The 12,717-nt window shown below is 41.9% G+C and overlaps 1 protein-coding gene across 3 annotated transcripts in view; it reads left to right on the top strand.

The window, feature by feature from the left end:
* Mast2 (microtubule associated serine/threonine kinase 2) overlaps nucleotides 1–12,717 on the top strand; it is a 125,501-nt gene that overhangs the window by 53,974 nt on the left and 58,810 nt on the right. The window contains exons 1-2 of one of the 3 annotated variants that reach the window (XM_069987345.1): nucleotides 4,414–4,660; nucleotides 7,294–7,488. The exons of the other annotated variants lie outside the window; for them this stretch is intronic. Coding sequence (XP_069843446.1) covers nucleotides 4,611–4,660; nucleotides 7,294–7,488 — 245 coding nt within the window. The 5' untranslated portion in view covers nucleotides 4,414–4,610. Of the gene's footprint in view, nucleotides 1–4,413; nucleotides 4,661–7,293; nucleotides 7,489–12,717 lie in introns of those variants that run through there. 3 annotated transcript variants of the gene reach the window in all.

The following is a 12,717-nucleotide window of genomic DNA, read 5'->3' as shown; positions in this document are numbered from 1 at the left end:
TTTCTTTCCTCAACTTAATATTGCATAGCATGCTAGGGAAATATATTTGCTCTTGTCAGACTCTTTTAATGAATGCTATAGATAGCCCAGTGGTTTCTAAATTGATTCTAGAAAATACTTCCTCATTATCTTGGCTGTCATCAACTTGGATGAAAACTGTAATACTTTGAGCTATTGATTTAATTTTTTGTCAGTCATGGGACTTGAACTCTGAGCCTGGGCACTGTCCCTCAGCTCTTCAGCTCAAGGCTAGCACTCTACCACTTGAGCTACAGCTCCACTTCCGGTTTTCTGGTGGTTTATTTGAGATAAGAGTCTCACTGACTTTGCTGTCCTGGCTGGCTTTGAACTGTGATCCTCAGATCTCAGCCTCTTTTTTGGGGGGGGGGGTGGCTCTGATCGTGGGGCCTGAACTCTGGGCCTGGGCGCTCTCCCTTAGCTCTTCAGCTCAAGGCTAGCACTCTACCACTTGAGCCACAGCTCCACTTCCAGCTTTTTTCTTTTTGCTGAGGAATCAAACCCAGGGCCTCATGCATACAAGGCAAGCGCTCTACCACTGAGCCACCTTCCCAGCCCTGATCTCAGCTTCTTGAGTAGCTAGGATTACAGGCGTGAGCCACTGGTGCCCGGCTGAGCTATTAAAATTTTTGTAGGGCAGCCATGTGCCAGCATTTAGGAGAGAAGGCTTTCTTAGTTAGCATTGGCATGGTCTTGGTCTCTCTTAGTCTTTTATTTTTCAAATAATGTGATAGTCATCAAACTGATGAGGGCTACATACGTATTACCTTTAAAGTGCTTAGAATATAGCCCAGTAAGTAGTAAGCACTTCATAATTGTTGATCATTGTGTTGTTATTTTATTATTATTACTATTACTAATTTAGTAGCCTACTTTGAGGTATTAGAAGATTGAAGAACATTGAATAGCAAATTAAGACCTTGTCCCACCTGCAAGCCTCAGCTGAGATTTTTCTTTCCCCAGTCCTGGGACTTGAACTCAGGGCCTGGGCACTGTCCCTGAACTTCTTTTTTTTTTTTTGGTCAGTCATGGGCCTTGAACTCTGGGTCTGGGTGCTGTCCCTCAGCTCTTCATTCAAGGCTAGCCCTCTACCACTTGAGCCACAGCGCCACTTCTGGTTTTCTGGTGGTTTATTGGAGATAAGAGTTTCACGGACTTTCCTGCCCAGGCTGGCTTTGAACTGTAATCCTCAGATCTTAGCCTCCTGAGTAGCTAGGATTACAGGCATGAGCCACTGGCACCCCGCTCCCTGAACTTCTTTTATTCAAGGCTAGCACTCTACCACTTGAGCACAGCAGCACTTTCCACTTTTTCTGTGTATTGGTATTGAGGAATTGAGTTCAGGGCTTTATACATGCTAGGCAAGCACTCTACCACTAAGCCACAGTCCCAGCCTCAGCTGAAATTTTGTGACTTCTGTATATTATCTCAAGGCTTTCTTTCTTTTTTTTCTTTTTTAAATTGTGAAAATACCTTATAGAAGGGTTACAATTACATGGGCAAGATAATGAGTACATTTCTTATCAAGCATTGTTGCCTCCTCCTTTGTTTCCCCTTCCCATCTCCCCCCCTCCTTTGTTTCCCCTTCCTATCCCTTTTCATCTCCCCCCTTCCCCTCAAGGCTTTCTAAAATGGGACCTGATACTTGTAAAGAAATGCTAGAGGGGCTAGGAAGGTGGCTCAGTGGTAGAGTACATGCCTTGCATACCAGAGGCCCTGGGTTCGATTCCTCAGCACCACATAAGCAAAAAGAAAAAAGCCGGAAGTGGCGCTGTGGCTCAAGTGGTAGAGAGTGCTAGCCTTGAGCTGAAGAGCTGAGGGACAGCGCCCAGGCCCAGAGTTCAGGCCCCATGACTGGACCCCCCCCCCAAAAAAAAAAGAAATGCTAGAAACTAGATGGAGAAGAAAAGTGATTGTCTAGATAATATAGATTTGTTTGGGTAATTAAAACAGAACAATGACTTTTGAACATTTTAGACTTTGGCCGTAGTAACAAATAGACTTTACTTTGCAACTCATTACACATGTTTATTCATATATATGTATGTATTTCAGTAATAGTTGTTTCAGATCCACAAGTTTCACAAAACAGTGCTTACCTTTAGTATGGTGTGAAGTACTATGATATATCTTTTTCTATACTTCCCCCCTCCTTTCTTTTTTTGGCCACCTGGGGCTTGTACTCAAGTCCTGGACACTATCCCTGAGCCTCTTTGGGCTCAAGGCTAGCACTCTACCACTTGAGCCACAGTGCCACTTCTGGCTTCTTCTGTATATGTGGTGCTAAGGATTCGAATCCAGGGCTTCATGCATGCTGGGCAAGCACTCTACCACTGAGCCACATTCCCAGCTCACTATTTTCTCTTTTTAAAAATGTTGATCCTCACCAAGAACCAGTCATGCCTGTAATCCGAGCTACTCAAGAGGCTGAGATCTGAGGTTCACAGTTAGAAGCAAGTCCAGGCAGGAAAGTCCATGAGACTCCTATCTTCAATTACCCACCCAAAAGCCAAAAATGGAGCTATGGTTTGAGTGGTAGAGCACAAGCCGTTAGTATAAAAGCTTAGGGACAAGTGTCTAGGCCCTCAGTTTGAACCCAGGACAGGTACAAAATAGAAGTTGATCCTGACTTCCTAAACTGGTTTTATGACTTTCTGTAGTTGAAACAGAGCTTGTTGAAATATGAATACATTTTGGGGGGGGGGGGTCTGGTCATGGGCCTGAATTCTAGGCCTGGGCACTGTCCCTCAGCTCTTCAGCTCAAGGCTAAGGCTCTACCACTTAAGCCACAGCGCCACTTCAGGCTTTTTTTTTTTCTGCTTATGTGGTGCTGAGGAATCGAACCCAAGGCCTCATGCATGCAAGGCAAGCTCTCTACCACTGAGCCACGTTCCCAGCCCTGAATACATTTTTTGATATTGCCCTGAAATTGTTTATCATACTTTGCCATCTAGATGAATATGAAGAGCCCAGCAAGAATTGGCTGTTGTTTTGTAGCATGGATGAGACTTCTGCTTAGCTTTTGCTTCCCTTGTCTGCTAGTGTTTAGCTTATAGTTTACTTTGATCACTTGGCTTTCACCAGGCCAGGCTGTTTTTTCTCAGATAGTTTTCTTAGTTTGGGAGATAGCACTTAGAGGACAAGATCTATAATACTAGCAAACAGTTTCTTTTTGTTTTGTTTTGTTTTTTTGCCAGTCCTGGGGCCTAAACTCTGGCCCTGGGCACTATCCCTCAGCTCTTCAGCTCAAGGCTAGCACTCTACCACTTGAGCCACAGTGCCACTTCTGGCTTTTTCTGCTTATGTGGTGCTGAGGAATCGAACTCAGGGCCTCATGCATGCAAGGCAAGCACTCTACCACTGATCCACCATCCCAGCCCTAGCGAACAGTTTCATAGTACTGTCTCTGTGCCTAGGTACTTTCTGTTTCTATAGCATACCACCACCAAAGCATACACACCTAATCTTACTTCAATAGAGTTGTTCTTAAAGTCATATAAAGCCTGCCATATAAATTGATTTTTAATGATTAGTGGTTGATAGTAAACTAGTTTGGTGCTTGTTTGTTTTTTGTCAGTTGTGGGGCTTGAACTCTGGGCTTGGGCGCTGTCCCTCAGCTCTTCAGCTCAAGGCGCTCTACCACTTGAGCCATAGCACCACTTCCAGTTTTCTGGTGGTTTATTGGAGATAAAAGAGTCTCACGGAGTTTCCTGCCCAGGCTGGCTTTGAACCATGACCCTCAGATCTCAGCCTCCTGAGTAGCTAGGCATACAGGCGTGAGCCAACAGCGCCTGGCATGGCTTGTTTTCTTAGCTTTCTTTTTATAACTTTTCTCCCATGAGATTATTGAGTGCTTATTGATTATTGAAGTAATTTCAATTATTGAATAATAGACATTGAATCAAAATGATGCCAACTTTGAAGATTACTTAAACTGATCAGAATCAGAATTTCAATAATGACTATGCTTTGAACCCTAGCTAAATAAAGTCCTGTCATCTCCCACTGGGCCTAGGTTTGAAAACAAATAATGTAGAAATACCCACTTATTCTTAGCTCATTAATTTACCAATTTGGCATCTGTAGGAGGCTTTCTTCCAATCCTCTGCTCAACTGAAACAGCTGCTAAAGCCTAGCCCAAGTCTCCTGGGTTAGTAGTATTTCTGACACAGTGTGAGTTTTCAAGTTGGTATGTTCATTTTCTGCCAGAGCCTTCTCTGCTTGCCAACTCTCTTGAGTGGGAGGTTGCAACTGATTTGTGGGGGAGGGAGTTTGGTGCTTGTCACTGATGAGAGAACAAGGTGCTCTCTGGGCCTCTGATTTGTTGCAGGCAGAGTGTGAATGATGTCAAGCAGATCAGAGGACAGCTGATTCACTTGGGATCTGGAACTTCTCACTGTCCTCACTGCTGCCTCCAGGTCTCTTTGGGGGGGGATTCTGAATATCATCTTTTTTGAAAAAAAGTTCCGTAATGCTCCCCATAAGTTTGGGGAGCCTTTGTAATTTTTTTTTTTTTGGCTTATATGCCCCTTGTGTGAGAGAGTTCTTGGCAAGACTGCAGTGTGAAAGGACAGACTTGAATAGCCAGGAGAATGATGAAACGAAGGAGAGAAAGACTGGGAGCACCGTGCCTGCGGATTCAGTAAGGAGGCTGGGGTCTCTGACTTGAAACTGGCAGATGCCAGGAAACAAACTAATGCCAATTAACAACTTCATTTGCTTGGCCTCAGTGTCTTGAGATTCTTGGCAGGAAGAAGACTGATCTGACTTTAGTAATTCAAGGTCACAACATTTGTCCCTGCCAGGGACCTGTGGTTTCCAATTCTGGAAACTGAGTTGGATGTAATTTTAGGAATTCCTAGGTGCTTGGGATACTGGGTTAACAATGAAGATAGTTTTTCCCTTGCCTTGAAAGCAAATTTTAAAGTTAGTGTCAAAGCTGCAGCTAGAATCCAGGAATGTGAGAAAGAGATGGAAATGAAAAAATACCTTCTTCTTTGATGGGAAAAGGTATTGCACTTCAGCCTTTTATATTTCAGCTTAGAACCTCAGACCTCCCTTGCAGTTCCAAGCTAGGGTGATTTAGGATGTGCCTTAAATTTTGTTTCTGTATTGACTAAGACAGAAACATGCTTTATTAGGTGCGGATTTCTAAGAGAAAGCTTCCTCCTGGTCATCTCTTCCAAGAACAGCTCAGATTTATTTAATGAAGAAGTACTGAGATAACTGATCAGAAAATTAGAGATCAGAGAAAGAAAAGTCCTAGAATCCCTTCTACCTTGTTATCTGCCTTTACTTAACTACCCGAGCAATAAGGAGTGCACTTCAGATGTTTTTCCTGGTTATCAGTTCTTACCCAGATAACACAGCTTATTCTAACTTAAACAGTGGCTTCCCTTGGGTTGACGCCCTTCAGGAGCTTCAATTCTCACTGTACTAATTCTACCCAACAGTGAAAAATAGTATTTGTTTGAAGTATAAATGGCCTACCGGCATACTTTTAAAACATTTTATTTATTTCCAAACAAAAAAGATAAAAGACCATGAAAAAGAAGCCTCATCAATGAAAGTAATCATTAAACATGAGTTGTTAGCAAAGTTGGAATTTTAAAATAGAGTTTGTGAAAGTGGTGACAGTGATCAAGATGCATTATACACATAAATTGACATGTTGAATTGAAATCCCTTAGTGTACAAACTATGAAAGATATTTTTAAAAATTGTAGTGGTGTTTGTAAGCTTAAGAAAATCTAAGTGGTCAACAATCATATTCTTTGAATGTTAGTATATTGTATTGAAAAACCTTATATCTGTTTTAGTGACTGAATTTGGAAAGTACCCCTGAGACACTTGTAAAGAGTTTATTAATCACCTTTTGTTTTTCAAAGAATCCTTTTAGATTCTACCCCATTGTATAACTAGTTTTCCCAGTGGTAATTAGGAACAATAGGAAGGTGAGATTTGGTTTTCACAGACTTTTATAATCCTAATAATATATTTCTCAAATTGGCTAAACCTTATGTTAATATGTTAAAATTTAAGCCTGGCAAGTTTAATGTTGTGTTCCAGCTATTCAGGAGGCTGAGATAGTTAGAAGATCACAAATTTGAAGCTAGCTTTCGCAACTTAGTGAGAACCTGTCTCAAAAATTTAAAAACAAAATTTATCACACAAATTAAAAGACATTGTTTCACATACTCATTAGGGGAAAGTAAACTATATTAGTCATTGTTGAAATAATAATTTGCAAACTTTTTTTTTTTTTTTTTTTTTTGGGGTCTGGTCGTAGGGCCTGAACTCTGGGCCTGGGCGCTGTCCCTCAGCTCTTCACTCAAGGCTAGCACTCTACCACTTGAGCCACAGCGCCACTTCCGGCTTTTTTCTTTTTGCTTATGTGGTGCTGAGGAATCAAACCCAGGGCCTCAGGCATACAAGGCAAGCGCTCTACCACTGAGCCACCTTCCCAGCCCCAATAATTTGTAAACTTTTGAGGACAGTTAGCCTTTTGTGGCCTCATGTCTGTCTTTAGGCAGTTTTATTTATCAAACATGAAATACTACCTGTTGGTTACTACAGTAATAATATTGTTGTAATAACATTTTTGGCTTGGGGCGGGGAAAAGTCAGAGAGGCAAGGAAGGGAAGGGATAGTAGGAGAAAAACAAAGGAGGGGTAACAATGCTTGACAAGAAATTACTCATTACCCTACTCATGTAATTATAACCCCCCCCCCAGCATCTTTACAATAAAATAAAATTTAAAAATAGTTTGCCTCAGAGCCAATTCTAAATCCTTAGACTATCACACCTGTAATTCTAGCTACTCAGGAGGATGAGAGCTGAGGATCCCAGTTCAAAGCCAGCCCAGGCAGGAAAGTCCATGAGACTCTTATCTCCAATAAACCACTAGAAAACTGGAAGTGGTTCTGTGGCTCAAGCAGTAGAGCACCCGCCTTGAGCTGAAGAATGCAGGGACAGCACTCAAGCCCAGAGCTCAAGCCCCACGACTAACAAAAAAAACCCAAACAAACAAACTTAGACTAGCCAAAACTTAATTTAAAAAAAAAATTAATTGGGTGGATAGTTCATTCTCTATACTTATTTTTTTTACGAACAAGGGTACAGATGTGGAATATTGAGTATTAAAATACTGAATGGTTTTTGACCACTTAATGTTTCTTGAGCTTTTGCCTAAACTAACCCATTTTAAATGTTGCTTTTGAATTGAGAAATGATCACTGATCTCCTATTTCTTTCCTACTGTGGTACCTTGTCAGAATCTCTGCTCTTTGTCGAGGAGCCGATGTAAACCAGCACATGTTCTTACCCTCATCTGCTCCAGCTCTCTCCTTCACTAAAGTCCCATTTAGTGCTGATTGTGTTCTGGCTACCTCTCCTCTTGTCTTTTTCTTGAACCCACAAGCCCACAGCAGTCCTGGCAGTCCCTGTTCCAGCCGTACACTGCAGTGGAGGTAAGGAATCCTGATATGAAGTGAATGTATGTTGACAATTGCTTCTGGCTTCATGCATAAAGTTTATATCTCAAGTCCTTAATAATGGAGAGAAATAATTAGGAGTCAGTCCTGTCACAGAGAAGAGTATATTAAATTAATAGATCTTTGCTTTATTCAAAATTTTGGGAGCACATACAGTAGCATACTAATACTAAAATAATTGTGTGCCCATCTTAACTACTGGACAACCCTGTGACCTGTGACTACTCATAGTGTGACACAGATATGTAAAGGTTAATTAAGTTCAGACTCCACATTTTATACATGCAAATTTGAATCCAAGCAGGCTTAAGTGATTTGTTTCAATTGATTAAATAGTTCTATTTCTATCTGCTTTCCTTTTCATATATTCAACATTGTCTATGTACTATTTTCTATGCGTGGTTTTATTTGTGGGAGACAAGTAGGAACCACAAAGTGATTCCTGTCCTCATGGAACTTAGGTTTAGTGGAGGGAGACAAACAATGAGTAAAAGTAGAACAGATGGCCAGCAGTACTACTGAGAAAAATACCAAAGGGGAAGTAGGGGAAGTGAGTGTGAGGGCCAGGAGTTGACATTTCATACGAGGTAGCCAGAGAAGTCCTCAGTGGTAAGTTGACAAATTTGAAAATACTTGAAGGCCCATCACAAAGATATTTGGAGAAAGAGTATTCCAAGTGGAGGTATCATTTGGTGCCAAGGGTCTGATCTAGTATCTTTTTTCAGATGTCATTTGTACAACTGTAAAGTTCTCTAAAACTAGTGTAATAAGTTAGGTGGTGAGTAGTAGGAAATAATGTCTGATGAGTTAGTGTAGAGCTACATTAAGTAGAACTTGAAAAGCCATTATAAAGATTTTAGTTTTTATGAAGGGTAGGATGAATAGCTTTTGGAGGACTTAATGCAGAAGAATGAATGTAATCACTAATAGGTCACTCTGGTTGAAGTTAGAAGTCTACTGGCATAATCTAGGTTAGAGACAATGATTGTTTGAACCTCTGGTGGTACAAGTGTAAGAAGTGATTGGGTTTGGGAATGTAGTAGAGTTGAATGAAGTAGAGTTGATAGGATGTGTTGGTGAATTATATATAGGGTTTGAGAATAAGATTTAAGATGGCTAAAGATTTGTGGTTGAACAGCTAGAAAATTTGAGTAACCCTAACAGAAATGGGAAAACTGCAAGAGATAGTAATCCATGGAGTGAGATACATATATGTCTGGGTTACAGATACATAATTAGGAGTTAAGATCATATAAATGATATAGATTTATCTGTTCATGCAGTGAGTGACTAATGATAGAAGGGAAGAAGTATCAAAGAATTGAGTTCTGGGGCAACCCAACTTTCAGAGGTTGAGAATGAAGGAGATAATAAGCAGAGATTAGACTGAAGTGTTTGTTCAGGAAGAACTAACATACCTCAGAATCCAATTTTAAAAAATGGTTTTGTAGACAAGGAAGGTGTGGCCAGGTGCTAGAGACTCATGCTTGTAATCCTAGCTCTTCAGGAGCCTGGGATCAGAGGATTATGAGTTCAAAGCTGGTCTAAGTAGGAAAGTCTGTGAGACTCTTGTTTTCAGTTAGCTACCCAAAAAGCTAGAAGTGGAGCTCTAGCTCAAGTGGTAAAGTACTGAACAAAATGGCTCACCCCTGAAATCCTAGCTACACAGGAGGCAGAGATCTGAGGATTGTGGTTCAAAGACAGCCCAGACAGTAAAGTCTGTGAGATCTTATCTCCAGTCAACCACCAGAAAATGGGAAGTGGTGCTGTGGCTCAAAGTGATAGAATGCTCAGGGACAGTGCCCAAGCCCTGAGTTCAAGGCCCAGGACTGGGGGAGTTGGAAAACTTTAGTTAAGTAGAATTGAAACCAGGTTTTTGTACATCAGGCCAAACTCCAAGAATCTCCTGTTAGGTCCTACCATATTCCAAAATAAAGAGACATGGTGAAAGGCAGAGATAGGAGATTTATTACATGGCAGTCATGGCCATGGGAGGACAGCACTTGAATCATCTTCAGAAAGAGTGAAAGGAGGTACATAATTAAAACTGTCCCTGGTCTCTGGTATGGCTTGGTTGATCATTAATTGAGTCTTAGACTCTGGGAGAGTTCTGAAGGAAGTTACTACTTTTACTTGAGGAAAAGAGCAGGTTTTGTTGTTATTGTTGTTGTTTTGTCAGTTTGGGGGCTTGAACTATGGGCCTGACCACTGTCCTTGAGCTCTTCAGCTCTACCACTTGAGCCACAGCACCACTTCCAGTTTTCTGGTGGTTTATGGGAGATAAAAATCTCATGGACTGCCGGGCGCTGGTGGCTCATGCCTGTAATCCTAGCTACTCAGGAGGCTGAGATCTGAGGATCGCGGTTCAAAGCCAGCCTGGGCAGGAGAGACCGTGAGACTCCTATCTCCAATAAACCACCAGAAAACTGGAAGTGGCGCTGTAGCTCAAGTGGTAGAGCGCTCGCCTTGAGCTGAAGAGCTGAGGGACAACGCCCAGGCCCAGAGTTCAAGCCCCACGACCGACAAAAAAAAAAAAAAAAAAAAATCTCATGGACTTGGGCTGGGAAGGTGGCTCAGTGGCAGAGCGCTTGCCTTGCATGCATGAGGCCCTGGGTTCAATTCCTCAGCACCACATAAGATAAAAGCCGGAAGTGGCACTGTGGCTCAGGCTCAAGTGGTAGAGCGCTAGCCTTGAAATGAAGAGCTGAGGGACAGCGCCCAGGCCCAGAGTTCAGGCCCCATGACCGGACCCCCCCCCCCCCCGCCAAAAAAAAAAGAGGGGGCTGGGAAGGTGGCTCAGTGGTAGAGCACTTGCCTTGCATGCCTGAGGCCCTGGGTTCGATTCCTCAGCACCACATAAACAAAAAGCAAAAAGCCGGAAGTGGTGCTGTGGCTCAAGTGGTAGAGCACTAGTCTACAGCTGAAGAGCTGAGAGACAGCGCCCAGGCCCAGAGTTCAGGCCCCACGACCGGACCCCCCCCCCCCAAAAAAAAAAAAAAAAAAAAGAATCTCATGGACTTTCCTGCCCAGGCTGGCTTTGAATCTCGATCCTCAAATCTCAGCCTCCTGACTAGCTAGGATTACAGGCGTGAGCTGCTGGTGTCCAGCAAGGGAAGGAGCAGTTTTGTTTTTTGCCACAGAACATACTGCCTGTTCATGGGGGGTTGGGGGGAGGATGGGAAGGGATGGGAAGGGGAAACAAAGGAGGAGGCTACAATGCTTGATAAGAAATGTACTCATTATCTTGCCCATGTAATTGTAATTGTAATTGTACAGTATTTTCACAATAAAAAATAAATAAAAATTAAAAAAAAAGAAAATATTGCCTGTTCGATATTGCCTGTTGGAGGGGTAGTTTGCCTTCTGTCCCAGGATGTTTATTGGATATGTTCCTATTCAATCTTTTACATCCCAAAGTGATGTAAAGTAACTTAAAGAACACAAATACAAATTGGGGGCATTTCTAGCTTTTTCTTAATTCATGGGCCCAGCAAAAGTATCTTTCTTTTCTTTTTTTCTTCTTTTTTCTTTTTCTTTCTCTAGTTATGGGGCTTGAGCTCAGGGTTTGGGTACTATCCTAGAGCTTTTCTTGTGCAAGGCTAATGCTCTACCACTTGAGCTATAGAACTACCCGATTTTTGGTAGTTTATTGGAGATATGAATCTCATGGACTTTCCTGCCCATGCTGGCTTCGAATTGTGATTCTTAGATCTCAGCCTCCTGAGTAGCTAGGATTATAGGCATAAGCCCTCATCACCCTGCTCAAAAGCATCTTTTAAGTTGCCTCTTGTAGAATTCAGATTTAGGTAACATAATTAGATGTGATAGCTGAAATTCTACAGACAGCTTGAGACAGTGTTAGAGCAACATAGGAAAATGTCAGAGGCTAACTCTTAGCTGAAGGCTCCCTTCCAGAAGTATCAGCCTTGGTGTACGAGGCTGAGGAAAGTAGTGAATTGAGTATTACACACAGCCTAAAGTGTGTCCAGTTTTGGTACATGTCTTGAAGTAGTAGTGTCTCTTCATGTCTGTGGTTTTGGAGCAATGTCTTGCAGCATCAAGCAGGAAAACTTGTTAAATTTTTATCTTTTTTATTTCCTTTTCTGTAGTTCACATATTTGGTCACTGCATTAATGTTTCACTCCTTTCTTTTTCTCTATCTGCCCTATGTAAAATACTAGTTCAGTAGTAGCCTGTTTGCAGAATATTTTCATATCCTTAAGAGTCTTAATATTATGGGAAGCAGTCTTAATATTATTTGGAAGCAGTTTGATCCTCGAGGATTAGTTTTAGCATTTGTCTGGTCACCAGAACCTTTTTACTAAGGCAGTACTTTTCAATACTCTACTTGATGCTTGGGTATTTTTTCCAGTCCGGGTGTTGAGAAAATGAACTGTTCTGGCGAGTGTACCACTTGCTTGTTCCTTTGACAATTTCCTTATCCATATGTGCTGATTGGTACTTTGAGTAATCCCTGAGGGTTATTTGGAGTTCTTCCTGTATAGCCTTCTTTTCTCTAGTATTCTCCCTTGCAAACTTTAGCCGCCTTAGCCTCAAATTCTCCATTCTGGCCTCTCAACTGAGGCTGATGGGCTTTTCTTGTAAGCCCTCTTTTTGTGTTGCTTCCTAGGCAACACAGTAAGCTGGTGTCATCTTAAGGGCTTATTTTTTATTTTATATGTTTTCTTTCTAACATTCCTTTTTTTTTTTTTTTTTCCGGGTGATCCTAGGTTTTGAGCTTGGGGTCCTGCTGTGTGCATGCTCTAATTTCCCTCCCCGCCCCCCATCAGTCCTGGGGCTTGAACTCAGGGCCTGAGCACTGCCCTTGAGCTTCTTTTACTCAAAGCTAGTGCTCTACTACTTGAGCCACAGCGCCACTTTGGGCTTTTTTGTTGAGATGGTACTGAGGAATCAAACCTGGGGCTTCATGTATGCTAGGCAAGCACTTTACCACTAAGCCACATTCCCAGCCAACATTTTTTTTTTTAATACCACTATTGGGGCAAAAAGGAAATGTATTCTTTACCTGACTTATGTAACTGTAACCCATTTGTACATCACCTTTATAATAAAGAAGGAAGGAAGGAAATGAGAAAAAGAAAAAAAAAGTTTCTCAGATTTGTCTGCCTGGACTGGCTTTGAACTTCTTTTTTTTTTTTTTTTGGTCGGTCATGGGGCTTGAACTCTGGGCCTGGGCGCTGTCCC

Source organism: Dipodomys merriami, unplaced genomic scaffold, assembly GCF_024711535.1.
Source record: "Dipodomys merriami isolate MVZ:Mamm:240054 unplaced genomic scaffold, mDipMer1.0.p SCAF_34, whole genome shotgun sequence".
Taxonomy (NCBI): Eukaryota; Metazoa; Chordata; class Mammalia; order Rodentia; family Heteromyidae; genus Dipodomys; species Dipodomys merriami.
Note: the sequence above shows the minus strand (reverse complement) of the source record. Positions and strands in the feature narration are given on the sequence as shown.